Source organism: Wasmannia auropunctata, unplaced genomic scaffold (assembly GCF_000956235.1).
Source record: "Wasmannia auropunctata unplaced genomic scaffold, wasmannia.A_1.0 LD336071.1, whole genome shotgun sequence".
NCBI classification, from domain to species: Eukaryota; Metazoa; Arthropoda; class Insecta; order Hymenoptera; family Formicidae; genus Wasmannia; species Wasmannia auropunctata.
Window position 1 is genome coordinate 161,323 of NW_012026819.1, and position 14,162 is coordinate 175,484.

General features: G+C 40.0%; 1 protein-coding gene across 1 annotated transcript; it reads right to left on the bottom strand.

Moving 5' to 3' along the window:
• Positions 1-8,489: 8,489 nt before the first annotated feature.
• On the bottom strand, positions 8,490-13,709 carry LOC105449960. Its single transcript, XM_011689450.1, has one exon. The coding sequence runs from the start codon at positions 13,707-13,709 to the stop codon at positions 8,490-8,492; it is 5,220 nt and encodes a 1,739-aa protein (XP_011687752.1).
• Between the last annotated feature and the right edge of the window lie 453 nt (positions 13,710-14,162).

Genomic DNA, 14,162 nt, shown 5'->3' on the forward strand with positions numbered 1-14,162 from the left:
GGCTGTGCGTTCGAGCGGCTCATGGACGATGGTGCGCTAGTATTGGCGGACTCGCCGAACGGACACTCGCTCATTCGGCGATATTTAAAAATTAATATCTCGTTAAATATAGCGAATTTTGCAAAATGGTAGAGGACTTTTCGATTCATTTTAGTCCATTCTATCTACCCATGAGCGGTCATACACCTATTCTGAGACACCCTGTATATATATATATATTATATATATATACATGTATATACACTCGCTTGATATATATGGTGCGAGGATCGTAATATCTTTGTTTTCGCGTCTTATATATCATCTATAGAAAATTCTATTGCTGACATCTCGTATCGCGGATGCCGAGGGCTCTCTCGGATGTGGCGTTCCGTAGAGTCTCCAGAATTTTTAGACCTTTTGATATAGATATATATACGCATCTTTAATCAACAATAAGTGCGATACTTATATATCTTGGTTCCCGGACCGGGGTTTAATCACTGTAGACGCATTTACCCTCTCATGGGAGGCATTAAATTTCTATGCGTTTCTACCGTTTATTTTATTGCCACGAGTATTGAGAAAAATAGTGGACGACGAAGCAATGGGTACCCAAGTGGCCTTCACAAATCTGGTTTCCGCTGTTTCGTCGTCTTTTGCTATCAGAACCGTTAATTCTTTCCCCTAGTCATTCTCTTCTTTCGTCTCCTTTCAGGGACCATCATCCAGCGTGGAAAACGCTTTCTTTGGAGGTTACGAAATTATCGGAGAAGCGTTCAAGGATCGCCTAGTACCTCCAACAACTATTCCAGCTTTACTGGCTTCCCTATCGGAATCAACTCAGTCAACTATTAAGCAGTACACCTATCCACTGCGCTCCTGGTGGAATTTTTGTCAATACCTTCGGATACCTCTTTACTCCCCATCAGTGTCTCAAATGCTAGAATTTCTAGCTCAGGATTTGCCTAATATCTCCTCTTATTTGAGTTTAAACACTACGAGATCGGCAATTTCATTAATCTCCCACAACGAAATCGGAAACCCTATAATCAGACGTTTTTGCAAGGGCGTCGCAGCACTCAAACCGCCTCAACCGCGGTATGATTACATGTGGGACCCGGCTCCAGTGATAGCCAAATTATCCGCTATTTTCCCGTACGATTCAGTCTCGTTGAAGACCTTTACCAAGAAATTAGTGCTTCTTCTTGCCCTCGGGACGGGTCATCGGGCTCACTCAGACCTTATGTTCCCTGAAACTTTCACATATCTCTTTAAATGAGAAACTTGTTATCCGTATCCCAGACCGGATTAAAACATCAGCTCCAGGTCGCTACCAACCCGTTTTCTGTTTCCCTCGCTTTGACGATCACGAAAACCTCTGTATCGTTCGTCTTATGGAACACTACATTAATACGACTAAAGACTTACGCCCATCGACAGGCGATTTTCTTTTTATTTCTTTTTCTAAACCGTACAAGACAGTTACATCACAGACAGTAAGCCGTTGGATCAAACAGGGCCTAGAGGATTGTGGAGTTAACACTTTCGTGTTCTCAGCACATAGCACCAGACACGCTTCGACTTTTCGAGCAGCGGGTGTCGCTCTTGATTTGATTAAACGAGCTGCGGGTTGGACCGGCGAGTCCCGAGTCTTTGCCAATTTTTATAATAGATCCATTATTAATCCAGAGGACTTTAGTAACGCGGTCCTCTTATCATAAAAAATAAGATTATTTATGCAAGAGTCATCCTAAAAAAAAAAGAAGAATTATAATAAGCCTATTACTTTTAGTCTATGCAACACATCTTAAGTATCACATAATTTTCTTTTGTATGCGCAATGTTAGATTGATTCCAACAATGTTAATATATTGTTCCCACACTTATTTCTCCTTCCAGTCATTATGTTCTGCGGCAAATCGCTGATTTGAACACCTACATAGTTTCCATCCGGACAAGACATACTTGGGCGTAAAGTAACTGAAAAATCGATTTTTAGTATCACATTTATAAGTTCTTATAATTAGTCAGTCACTGTTCTCATCAAAGAATATGGAAATTATAAAAATAAATATGTTTAAAATGCACAAAATAACGATATAATTAACTGCTCATATCGTTATTTTTGCTCATAAATGTAATTACGTTTAAGGAGGTTCGTTAGATCACTTGCGTAGGTGTAGTACTTGGGTAGGTGGCAAGGGGAGTATGCCTATAGATGTGTCTTTGTCGTTGCATTGAACATGTATTCCAACACACATACATGTCATAAGACGAAGTAAGCAGCAATATAACCTCGTTAGTATTTAAAATGTCAAATAGGCAAATACTTTCATCACTTTCTTGCTTGTATACAAAAAAATTATATGGTGGATGGAGTTCAAGTTTTGCAAAAACGTAAAAAAAGGTTTGCTCTAAGTAATTATTAATTTTTATGTAAATGGAAGCATTTTAAATGTATGTAATTAAGTAATATATCAATCATGTAATGCAACTGTCATAAGACAACAGGTATAAAACTCTAATTTTAGATTTTTTTTTTTAAAAACCATACGGTTAATTGGTTTGAAATTTTAATATGATATTAGTTTCGTTTTAAAGAATATTCTTTATAATTTTTAAACAGATTGAAGTATTTTGATTTTGTTATCAAACCTCCTTAACGTTACAGACAAATAAAACTAAAATGCCGTTACTAATTTTGTTATTAAAAAATGTAACTTTAACTGTGACAGTAATTCGCGTTTCTTTTGTCAATCTTAGTTAAGATTCATTCTTACTAGAATTTTCATCAATTGATTCATTTCCTGTTTATGATAAATTTAAATTTACAATTAAGAAATTGATTAAATTAAACGAATTAATGAATACTTCTTATAATTATATTATTTATAATTATTGTCTCAATGGATGTTTAATTTATTGATAACTTTTTCTAAATTTATAATCGGATTTTTCAATGATATTTCTTTGAGTAAAAACGATCATCCAAACATGATTATTGGCCAAGCCACGTTAGGCTTAAACATTGTAAAGGAATTGGATGGCATTGAAGTAGTCATATTACCAACGACGATCGATGGTTGCGCATTAACAGCGGGTATTGCGATGGTTCAAAAAAAAATAATCCAAATATAAAAGTTATCGTAAGTGTGCAAATGCTTTTTAACATCTGCCAATTGTAAATTATTGTTACTTATATTTAATATATATACAGCTATAATTGGTCATCAAAAATATTGCATTTATCTTGGATGGAAATAGAAATTTATGAATTACATGAAATTTCTATTTTTAGGAAGCTTAAACTGAACTTCTTGATCCTTTAGTCGAAAATATTAAAAAACATATGACTTCGCCTTATGAATTGGAAATTTCTATAACCGAATATACATAGCACGAAAATCAGAACGACTTACCGGACATGTCGTTTGACGCGGTTGTTACAGTAAATAAAACATATGGATTGATATAGCGACCGATCTTTAAAAAAAAAAAAACATTATCGACTTTAATATAGCATTTGGGGTAGCTGCGATTTTATCTAGTGAACTTTCTAACTCTCTTAAGGAAAAAAGGTACTTTTTTTAAAATTCAAGTCTCCTTTAAAATTTGTTACTTTTATATTGCGTTTTACGTTTTTTATGATAAAATAAGTCATTTAGTAGCTGATTTCTATTAAGAAATGTAATTTAGTGTTTATATTATTATTGTTTTGTTATTCGGTAACATTATATAATTCTTTTTATGCTCGCTAGAATGGTAATATGTGAATTTGGAAAAATGGATTCATCTAAGGAACTCACAAATCAATCAAGTTTAGCGCCTCGTGCCGGCTCCTTATCAGATCTCATGAATCAATCAAATTTGGAGCCTCGTATCGGCTCCTTATCAGATCTTATGAATCAATCAGATTTAGAGTCTCGTGTCAGCTCCTCATGAGATCTCACTAATCAATCAAGTTTGGAGCTTTGTACTGGCTCCCCATCAGATATTACAAATCAATTAAGTTCGAAGCCTCGTGCTGGCTCCTCATCAGATCTCACGAATCAATCAGATTTGGAACCTCGTGCCAGCTTCTTATCAGATCTTACAAGTCAGTTAAGTTTGGATCCTTGTTCCGACCTCTCATCAGATCATTTAGAATGAGCCTTTTTCTATTTTTGAATAGATTGTTGACAAGTCATAGAAAAAGCAAATCATTAAAATCGTGCATACTTATCTTAAGCATCTAATCCAGTAAACAAAAATATCATTTCAATAAAATATTATTTCAATAGTTCTTAATATTTTACATAACGTCATTATTGTGAACAAAGTGAGACGCATATCTAGAAATTTCAATAATATTGATATGAAAGTGAAATATTGTTGCAAATGATGTTACACTAATGATTATAATATTATATCACTGCAACATTTATAAAATGTTATATAAGAATAATAAAATATAAAAACAATATTTTTAAATGTTAATTTAATGTTTCTTGCTTTACTGGGAAGTAATCTGCAAAATATGTCATACGGAATAAATCGTAAAACTCAAAAGAAAAAATTTGGTCAAAATTAAAAGTTTCATCGACGATGTTTTTTAAACAAACACTCGATATGGAAATAATTTTATTAACATTTCTATACTTATTTTAGTTATACTCGTATTTTTATAAAAACGCATAGTAATGTAAATCTTTAATTATATCGCTTATAAGCGGCAGATATCTATATATCTATAAGAGAATTTATTTTTTATCTGATATACATGATACATAACACAAAATATTTTTGACACAGATATACTCTACTAATAATATTGTTGAGAATAACAATATTAATATTATATTAATTAAATTTTCAAATTTATGTGCAGGTTTTATAAAGCCATAACTGATGATATAATCAGTTATATCATTGATTATTTTATAATTTGTTAGATATGATTTTTTAAAATCAAAATGATAGGTATTTTTTACATTTTTACAATTGTACAATTGATAGTGAAATGTATTACTATATAACATGTGTGTCTTATTAAGAAATTAAAAAGTTGTACGCACATACAAAAATTATGCTATTAATTTTCATTCGTCAATGCTAATTTTTTCGACGAAGAAACTTGTTAATATGGGGGAGGCTATACACACACACACGCACATATCTTCTATAATGCTTGTAATTTTCATGACCTCAAATTATTATATCTTTTTTAAAATGTATAACATAAATTAGAGATGTTACAAAATTTAACCGAGTATTATAAAGATTTTAATATTATATAGAAAAGTTGATAATTTGCTTTTAACTAAAATATTATTTGCAATTAATATTAATCCTTGTCTAAAAAATGGGATATAAACAGATATAACATACATAAGAATCAAAGTCTAGATGGAAATATAATTAAATTTTTATTATAAGACGGTTCATAATACTTTCAAATAATTTAAAATGAAATTTGATTTGGTGGAATTCGATTGACTGGCGTTTTTTCAATTTAAATAAATATAATATATTATGAATCCAAAAAATATATATCCGAGAATCAGAGTTTGACAGTTACAAAACATTAATATAGTCGTTTCTAAACAGAATAATATGACATAAATTAAAGTAAAATTAAACTAAATTATATTTGAAAAACAAACAAACAAAAATGAACAAAATAATAAAGTAATTAATTGAACAGATATTAACTTTTGTAAAATTCTGTCGGCAAGTAAGAATTAAAAACAAAATTATTAATCTTTAAACCATTACATCCCAAAAAAATTACACTAACCACAATGTCGGTCTGACAGACCGCTATTATGCTCTCACTAATTTTATAAGTTATGTATAATAAAAATGTATGTTTTCTGAATATTTATTGTGATGGGGAAAAAGAAAACTATGTTTTAATGTGAGGGTTAACAAAAAAATGTCGTATACAATAGAAATAAAATATATTTAAATGGTGACAAATAAGAAAATGGTTGACAAGTAACGTTTCAATAGCAGTCTGTGAGACCGATATAGTGGTTTAAAGGTTAATTAAAAGTTTTTTAAACAGTATTTATGTAAACTATGGAACAAATACTGAAATTAATACATTAATATGTTTATTAACATTTGTTTTTTATATTACTGATCTATTCCTATATCGCTGTCGTTATTTATAAAATCAAATTAGCTTGGTTGCAAAATTTATAAACATAATACAGTAACCGCAGAAAAATCAAACGAAAAGTTCGGAAAGGACGAAGTGGGTTATTGTACTGATGACGAATATCGTCGAATCTTTGCGGTAACGAGATCAATCTGTGACCGAAACTAAATCAGGCTTGCGATTCTTCTTCACTGATCACCTACAACTGCGTGTCAATTGATTCTCACCGTATAAAAAGAACTTTTTATTTGGACATCTTCTTGCACTGTCAAAAAATAACAAGAATGGAAAAAGGAGCAGCGGAACAGAATTCTTTGCCATTTTCTTATAATGTAGTGTAACTTTCAATGTTACGACGTCTACAAATCCAGATATCCAATGGGTAAAGTCAGATTTGATTAATAATAATTTTAGTTCTCAAATATTCATGCATGCAATGTACACCGATGCGTCCGTGTCAATATTATCGTAATTAGAAAATAGTTTATAGAAATGTATACAGGAAAATAGCTTTTTCTCCAATTATATGTTAATCCAATAAATATCGAATGTATAATATTCGCGATATGCGGTACATCACGTACACTCAGTGAAATATAAAAAAATGTATATTAATTTGCCAATGCTACAATGTAGTGTTTTATTTCGTAGACCGTCTTTGAAAAGGGATCTTAGAAATTGAAGCCTTGGAAAGAATGATACGAGTTATTGGCCAGAAAAATCAGATCCATACACCTTCAGATCTATAAAAGAACACATTCGGAAGACCACGTGCAGTAAAGTAATAGGTAAATACCATAAGACTTTCTTAATTTATTTATTTTGACTTTATACTTTTAGTTAATTTTTGAAAAACTAACGAGGCATACGAATATTATAATAGCTAATTCGCATAGCTCCATACATTCGAGACTTGTAGATCACAAGATCTAAATGTAACAAGAAGAACATATATCTTCCAATTTTACATATTAACAATAATTGAAAAAAAATTTAGCGCAAATTAAAATAAGTTTCACGTGTTATGAAATAAAAATAAAAAAATCCATTTAATTTTTTTAAATATATTCAAATTGCGGAATAAGTAATACTAAAATGTGAATCAATTTTGCGTGTCATTCTGACAAAGAGTTATAATGCTAAGTTATAATCTTCTTTGTTTTATTTGAATTTACTTAAAGTGTAATAATTGTCCGTGTTTCACGCAAATTATACATCTGACAATAATCCACGCAATGTAAGGCAAAATATTTATAAAGAATCATTGGCAAACTTTAATCTATTTTAATATGATTGTTTCAGAGCTCGTTATTCAGTAAAGATAGTTACCATATACCTGAAGAAAAAATTTGAACAATTAGCAAACAGCGTCAAAGATCGCGGTGTGGTTTACACTTTGCTGCAGTTGTCGGACGAGCAAAAACATAGAGGTGTGATAGCAATTTTAACAGGCAGCTTCGCTTATTCTTTCTGCTAATTTGAAAAGAAACTTGGAGTACGGGTGACAGTGGTGATGCCAAAGACAATTCCAAAAAAAATATTCTTCAAGTGTCAAGGTCTCTCGGCAAGAGTGATCGTCTGGGCCCTAGATATGGTAAACGCACATTGTTTGCGGATTGGGTAGGCTGGTACCACCTTAAATTGGAAGGTTCGCTCTCCAAGGCGGGTGATTCTCCAATAAACGAATTCAGCAATTACGTTGGTTCAGACATTTATTAATTAACTGCACAATATCGTTAAAACGAGGTGAGCGGTATAGCTGAGACTTATGTTATCACACGCGGAATTACAAGCCGCTGGGAGTATCGAAAACTCTTATATGCGACCATGCAGAGACCGCAGAGCGCTCGGTGGTATGAGCGTTTACGAGACGGAAATCTTGAGGACGCCGATCAAAGGTAACAGGCGTTACAGGAACGCAAATTCGGTTAGACTGTAACCGAGTAGCGAGATCGTGGAGTTCGCGAAACGAAAGCGGTAGACAAAATCTATAGATCCGTACGCATCGGGATCTGGTGGCGAACTCTCCAATCGCGCTAAAAAATGTGATGCGCAAGGATTTTAGGTTTTGAAAAAAACAACACATGGAGGTGGCGTGACATCCGGCGCGTCCGTAAGCGCGAGGCTCACACGGGGAGGTCACGCGGTACACGCGTGACTTCGTCGCTCCAGATGTGCGCACCACGGGCAACGTACAAAACGCGGATAATGGTTGCGGCGCGGAATCCGGAACATACCGCCCGCCTCGAATGTGATGCATTCGAAATAATTTACATTGTAGATGTCGATGATACATGATGTCAAACGAGTACAATAAATGAAGGCGAAATTACAATTGGTACGCGAGATTACAAAGTATGATGTATTAGGTCGAGACTCCGCCCGCCGTGACAGATCCTTTTGCTTCTTCGGTATTGATATCCACGGGAAGGAAACACAATTTTGCGATGGGTCGCCGATATTCTGACCGGCTGGTTTGAACGGTTACAACTCGGGTCAAGCCGTCGTCACCGGGATGACAGGCAGTAATGCGGCCGAGTTCCCAGTGGCTCGGCGGAGTCAACGGATTGCGCACGAGAACGATCTGACCAACTTTGGCCAATCGTACGACAACGCGCCATTTTGGGCGTTGTTGAAGGGTCTGCAAATAATCACTTGACCAAGACCTCCAAAAAATTTCGGTTAGGCGCTGGATCGTCTGCCAGCGGGAAAGCCTATTTTCGTTCAGATCGAGCACGCTAGGCTCGGGGATGGCGATAAGCGGGGATCCGGTCAAAAAATGTCCCGGGGTTAGCGCTCGGTAATCATCGAGACTGTCGGAAATAGCGGCAAGAGGGCGCGAATTAAGGCATGCTTCGACGCGACAGAGAAGCGTGGTCATCTCTTCAAGAGTTAGCGTATAAAGACCGATACATCGCTTGAGGTGATGCTTCATGCTGCGCACGCCAGCTTCCCACAAGCCGCCGAAATGCGGTGCGGCGGGAGGTAAAAAATGCCACGCCGTCTTGTCGGTCGCGAGACAATTTAAAAAATTTGGATCGCGAATTGCCTTTGCATGCGCTTGGGATAATTCACGATCGGCACCTTTGAATGTTGTTCCATTATCCGAGTACATGGACTGCGGTAGTCCTCGCCGAGAAACAAAGCGCTGGTACACGGCGATAAACGTAATAGAACTGTAATCGGTAACAAGTTCAAGGTGAATAGCCTTGGTCGTGAGGCATACGAAAAGCGCGATGTATGCCTTCTGCGATTTATGACCTCGGCCGGGAGCGGTACGGACGACGATAGGTCCTGCATAATCAACGCCGGTGTGAACGAATGCGCGGGATGTGCGGTTAACTCTTACATCCGGTAGATCGCCCATAAGTTCGACTGGTACTTCAGCTCGTTCACGGGTGCATTTAATGCATTTATAAAGCACGGAACGTACGGTAGCGCGGGAACGAAGGAGCCAAAACTCACTCCGTAGCGATGCGAGTGTGAGTTGTGGGCCGGCGTGCAGCGTTCTCATATGATGGTGCTCGATTATGAGCGACAAGAGCGGATGTGAGCGGACTACGATCGGGTTTTTTGTCGCCCCTGGGAGACGTGCGTGACGAAGTCGTCCTCCTACGCGGAGAAGACCGTCGGAATCCAGGTACGGATTGAGAGAAGATAAGGAGCTGCTTTTCGGCAGCGGACTTTGACGGGACAAGGCCGCAAGCTCGAGCGGAAACATATCTGCCTGAATGGACCTTAGCCAGTAAAATTTAGCCTTGTCAATCTCGTCGGGTTGTAGGCTTGCGGAGCTAAAGGAATCGGAACGTTTCTGGCGAGACAAAAAACGATAAAGGTATGCGGTAACACGGAGTAGCTTCGGCCACGAGGAGAATCGAGACGCAAGGTCCCAGTTCGGTGCGGAGTGGAAGACGGGTACGGATGGCTGAGGGCGTTCCTCGAGAGGAGCGTCCGGCGATACGGAAGGATTTGCATTCGGCCAACCGTCGGGTGGTTGGCGCAGCCACAACGGGCCGGACCACCAAAGGTTGTGCTTTTCTAGGGCATCAGGAGCGAGACCGCGAGAGGCGCAGTCCGCGGGATTTGTTTGTGTCGGTACATGCCGCCACGGGACATCGGGAAGAAGGGAATGGATCGCGGAGACCCGATTGGCGACGAAGGTTTTCCATCGAGAGGGTGATTGGTTCAACCATGCGAGCGTAACGGTTGAATCGGTCCAACAGTGACATTCGATAGTCGGCAGTTGGAGAGCTAAACGAGAAAAATGCATTAAGCGAGCGAGAAGATGAGCAGCCGATAATTCGAGTCTAGGTATGCTCATGGTTTTAAGTGGTGCTACTTTAGACTTGGCGATCAAAAGCGAGACGGTAATTGATCCATCGATCTGAACGGTACGAAGATACACGGCGGCGGCAAACGCAGAGGTCGAAGCATCGGAAAAGCCATGAAGAGCGCTGTGAATGGTGTGAGAGCCATATGCCACCCAGCGGGGAATTCTAATTGCATCGAGACACGAAAGCCGATTGTAATATTTCAGCCAATTGTCGTAATGTTGACTAGGAATTTCATCATCCCATGAGCACTTGAGCGACCACAAACATTGCAAAAATATCTTTGCTGTAATAATAACCGGTGTCGCCCAGCCAAGAGGATCGAAAAACTTGGCGATAAGTGACAGGATCGCTCGTTTCGTTCTACCGGGCGAAGACGGGATAGACACGCGAAATTGGAAGATGTCATGGGTCGGGTTCCAAATGATCCCTAAGACTTTGAGATGCTTGTCTCCCTGAAGAACCTTATTAGTGGCTAGTCCGTGATCGGCGGGATCGATATCGGACAAGAGTTCTTCGGAATTGCTTGCCCACTTCCTAAGGCGAAAACATCCTTTGTTGAGGAGCTGAATTAATTGATCGCGAGTTTGACGCGCGAGGATTTTATCGTCGGCACCGAAAGCACAATCATCCACATAAGTGTGATGACGCAAAACGGGAACTGCTAACGGAAAATGAGCACCGTCGTCGTTGGCGAGTTGCTCTAAAACGCGGAGAGCGAGATATGGAGCGGCAGCTGTGCCATACGTGACGGTTTCGAGACGGTAATCGTTGACGGGTTCACTGGTAGAAGGGCGCCAAAGGATGCGTTGATAATTAGTATCGCGAGAATCAACGCGAATTTGCCGATACATCTTGGCGATATCGGCGGTATAAACATACCGGTGTTGACGCCACTGCATGATAATGGTAGCTAAGTCCTTTTGAAGCTTCGGGCCTATCATCATGTGGTCGTTTAACGATGTACCGTTGGTGGTTCGACACGATGCGTTGAATACAACGCGTAAGCGGGTGGTTGCACTACTGTCGCGTAGGATGGCATGGTGCGGTATATAATAGCGAAATGGTGACTCGATAGAGTCGGTCGACGGAATTTTGGTCATGTGGCCGAGGTTCTCGTATTCACTGAGAAAATCGCGATACTCGGTAGCGTTGGCTGGTTCGCGACGAAGACGTTGCTCCATGCGATAGAGACTCGATAAGGCGGTGAATCGCGACTCACCCAACGAAATAGGCGGTCCGTTTTTAAACGGAAGTCTCACTATATAACGTCCATTGGACGAACGAGTGTGAGTAGCTACAAAATGCTCTTCACATCGGTCTTCCTCAGGGCTTCGGTGCACCTTTTGAGGAAGCTCTTCGGTCTCCCAGAACCGACGGAGATCGAAGTCAAGCCCTTCGAGAACGACTCCGTGGTGCGCGTGTACGAATGTCGAGTCGCTTACCGAGGGTGCGGTGATTGGACCGGAAAGGATCCACCCGAGGGTGGTGTTTTGCGCGGTAGGTTCGCGTTCGGAACCCTTTCGAACACCATCGAGAACGAGCAGGCCGAATAAATCAGCGCCGATAATGAGATCTATTGGGTCGGAACTCATGGGTTCGCTATCGGCTAACTTGAGTCCAGCGACATGCTTCCAAGTGCATGCGGTGTTCATTCGACTTGGTATATATTTCGTTAACGATCGAAGTATGAGCGCGGTAGTTGAATAGGCAGGTCCCTCGCGCGAAACGGGGGTAATCGTAATCTGAGCAGCGCTGCGAACAATGGATTGGGTTTCGCCGATGCCAGTAATACAGACGGCACGTTTAACTTTTGGCAACCGAAGGCTCTGAGCCAGCGATTCGGTCATCAAGGTTGAAACGGAACCTTGATCGATAAGGGCACGCACGGTAACGAAACGTCCGAGGGGGGAATACACGCGAACGCGGGCAGTTGCAAGCAAAATTTTGGAGTTTGGCGCCACGGTACGAGACATTAAGTGTGACGCCACTTCGGTGTCAGCGGTGACTGATGTCGAAGCCGACGCTGGCTCGGACTCGCTCGTTTTTGCAGAATCGATGGAATTATCGAGATGCAACAACGTATGATGGCGCTTACTGCATTGTCGGCACGCACGCGAACTGGTACAGTCCTTGACAGAATGTTTTATGCTAAAACAATTGATGCAACGCTTTTGCGATTTAATGAAGTCGAAACGTTGGGATGGCGTTTTCTTTAGGAACATGGAGCATTGATACAATAGATGATTTGATTTACAAAGCGAACACGAAAACGGAACGGCGGCCGCGTTATGTGATGCAATAGCTTTCCTTTTGGACAATTCCGGTAATGTGTCTTTCAAACTCGTTGGTGTTATTGCATCTAACGCGCGAATGCGAGTCTCGAGAAATTGGTCAAGTTCATGATAACTTGGATATTCTAAGGTATCGCCTAGCTTGAGTTCCCAGGCTTTACGTGAGGTTTTGTCCAGCTTTCGAGCTACAAGCAAAACAAGAAAGTCATCCCAATGTCTGACGGCACGACCGAGGTTAGTGAGGGCTTGTATCGCGGTGTTAGCTTGATCACGCAGGTTGCAAAGATCTTTGGAGGTCTCTGAGGTAACTGTAGGTAAATCTAGTAGCGAGATCAAGTGAGTAGTCACAAGGCGACGCTTGTTGTCGTAACGGGACACGAGAATATTCCACGCGACCTCGAAGTTAGCGTTAGTGATTGCGAGATGGTCAAGCGCTTTACTTGCAGCTCCTTTTAGACACGAAAACAGATAATGCATACGATTTACATTGGATAGATTCGGATCGTTCTGAATCATTGATTGGAAGCGATCGCGGAAGGTCTCCCATTTATCGATGCTGCCGTCGAAAGTCGGGAGGTTGAGCTTCGGCAGATGCGGCGATGGTCGAGAAAAGTCATGCGGGTCACTTACAGTTATTGTAGGTGTAGGGTCGGTTTCGTAACTGGCGAGTACCTCAACCATGAAGTCGGCGGCCTCATTGTAGCAGTCCTCACATGTCTCGAAACAAGCACCGGTGAAGTACGAGTGCGTTGCTCTCAATTTCTCGTCGGAGAGACGCGTGATTTGTCCATCCAAGGTCCGGCATTTGGCGAAGTTCTCCTTCAGGGTCGCGAGGCGTTGTCGCGTTACAGCCCGTGTCATTTTTGCCTGGCCGAGCTTCTTGAAATTCGACAATGCGCGCGACACGGAATTCATCGTCTGATTCTGCAGCACCATAAGATCCTCAAGGGTGACAGACATGGTGAACGCAGCAAATGTGCTGATCGGTTAACGATTGAGAGTCGGAAAACACGGAACTTGTCCTTGGCAGCGATCCGGCTCGAAGGACCAATGTTTTTGGAATGGGTAGGCTGGTACCACCTTAAATTGGAAGGTTCGCTCTCCAAGGCGGGTGACTCTCCAATAAACGAATTCAGCAATTACGTTGGTTCAAACGTTTATTAGTTGACTGCACAATATCGTTAGACGAGGTGAGCGGTATAGCTGGAACTTGTAGTTTTCACACGCGGAATTACAAGCCGCTTGGAGTATCTAAAACTCTTATAAGCGACAATGCAGAGACCGCAGAGTTCTCGGTGATATGAGCGTTTACGAGACGGAAATCTTCGAGACGCCGCTCAAAATTGAAAGGCGTTACATAAACGCAGGTTCGGTTAAACTATAACCGAGTAGCGAGATCGTGGAGTTCGCAAA

Coding starts and splice junctions, on each gene's coding strand:
- LOC105449960 (XM_011689450.1), bottom strand. CDS start 13,709: ATGTCTGTCACCCTTGAGGATCTTATGGTGCTGCAGAATCAGACGATG.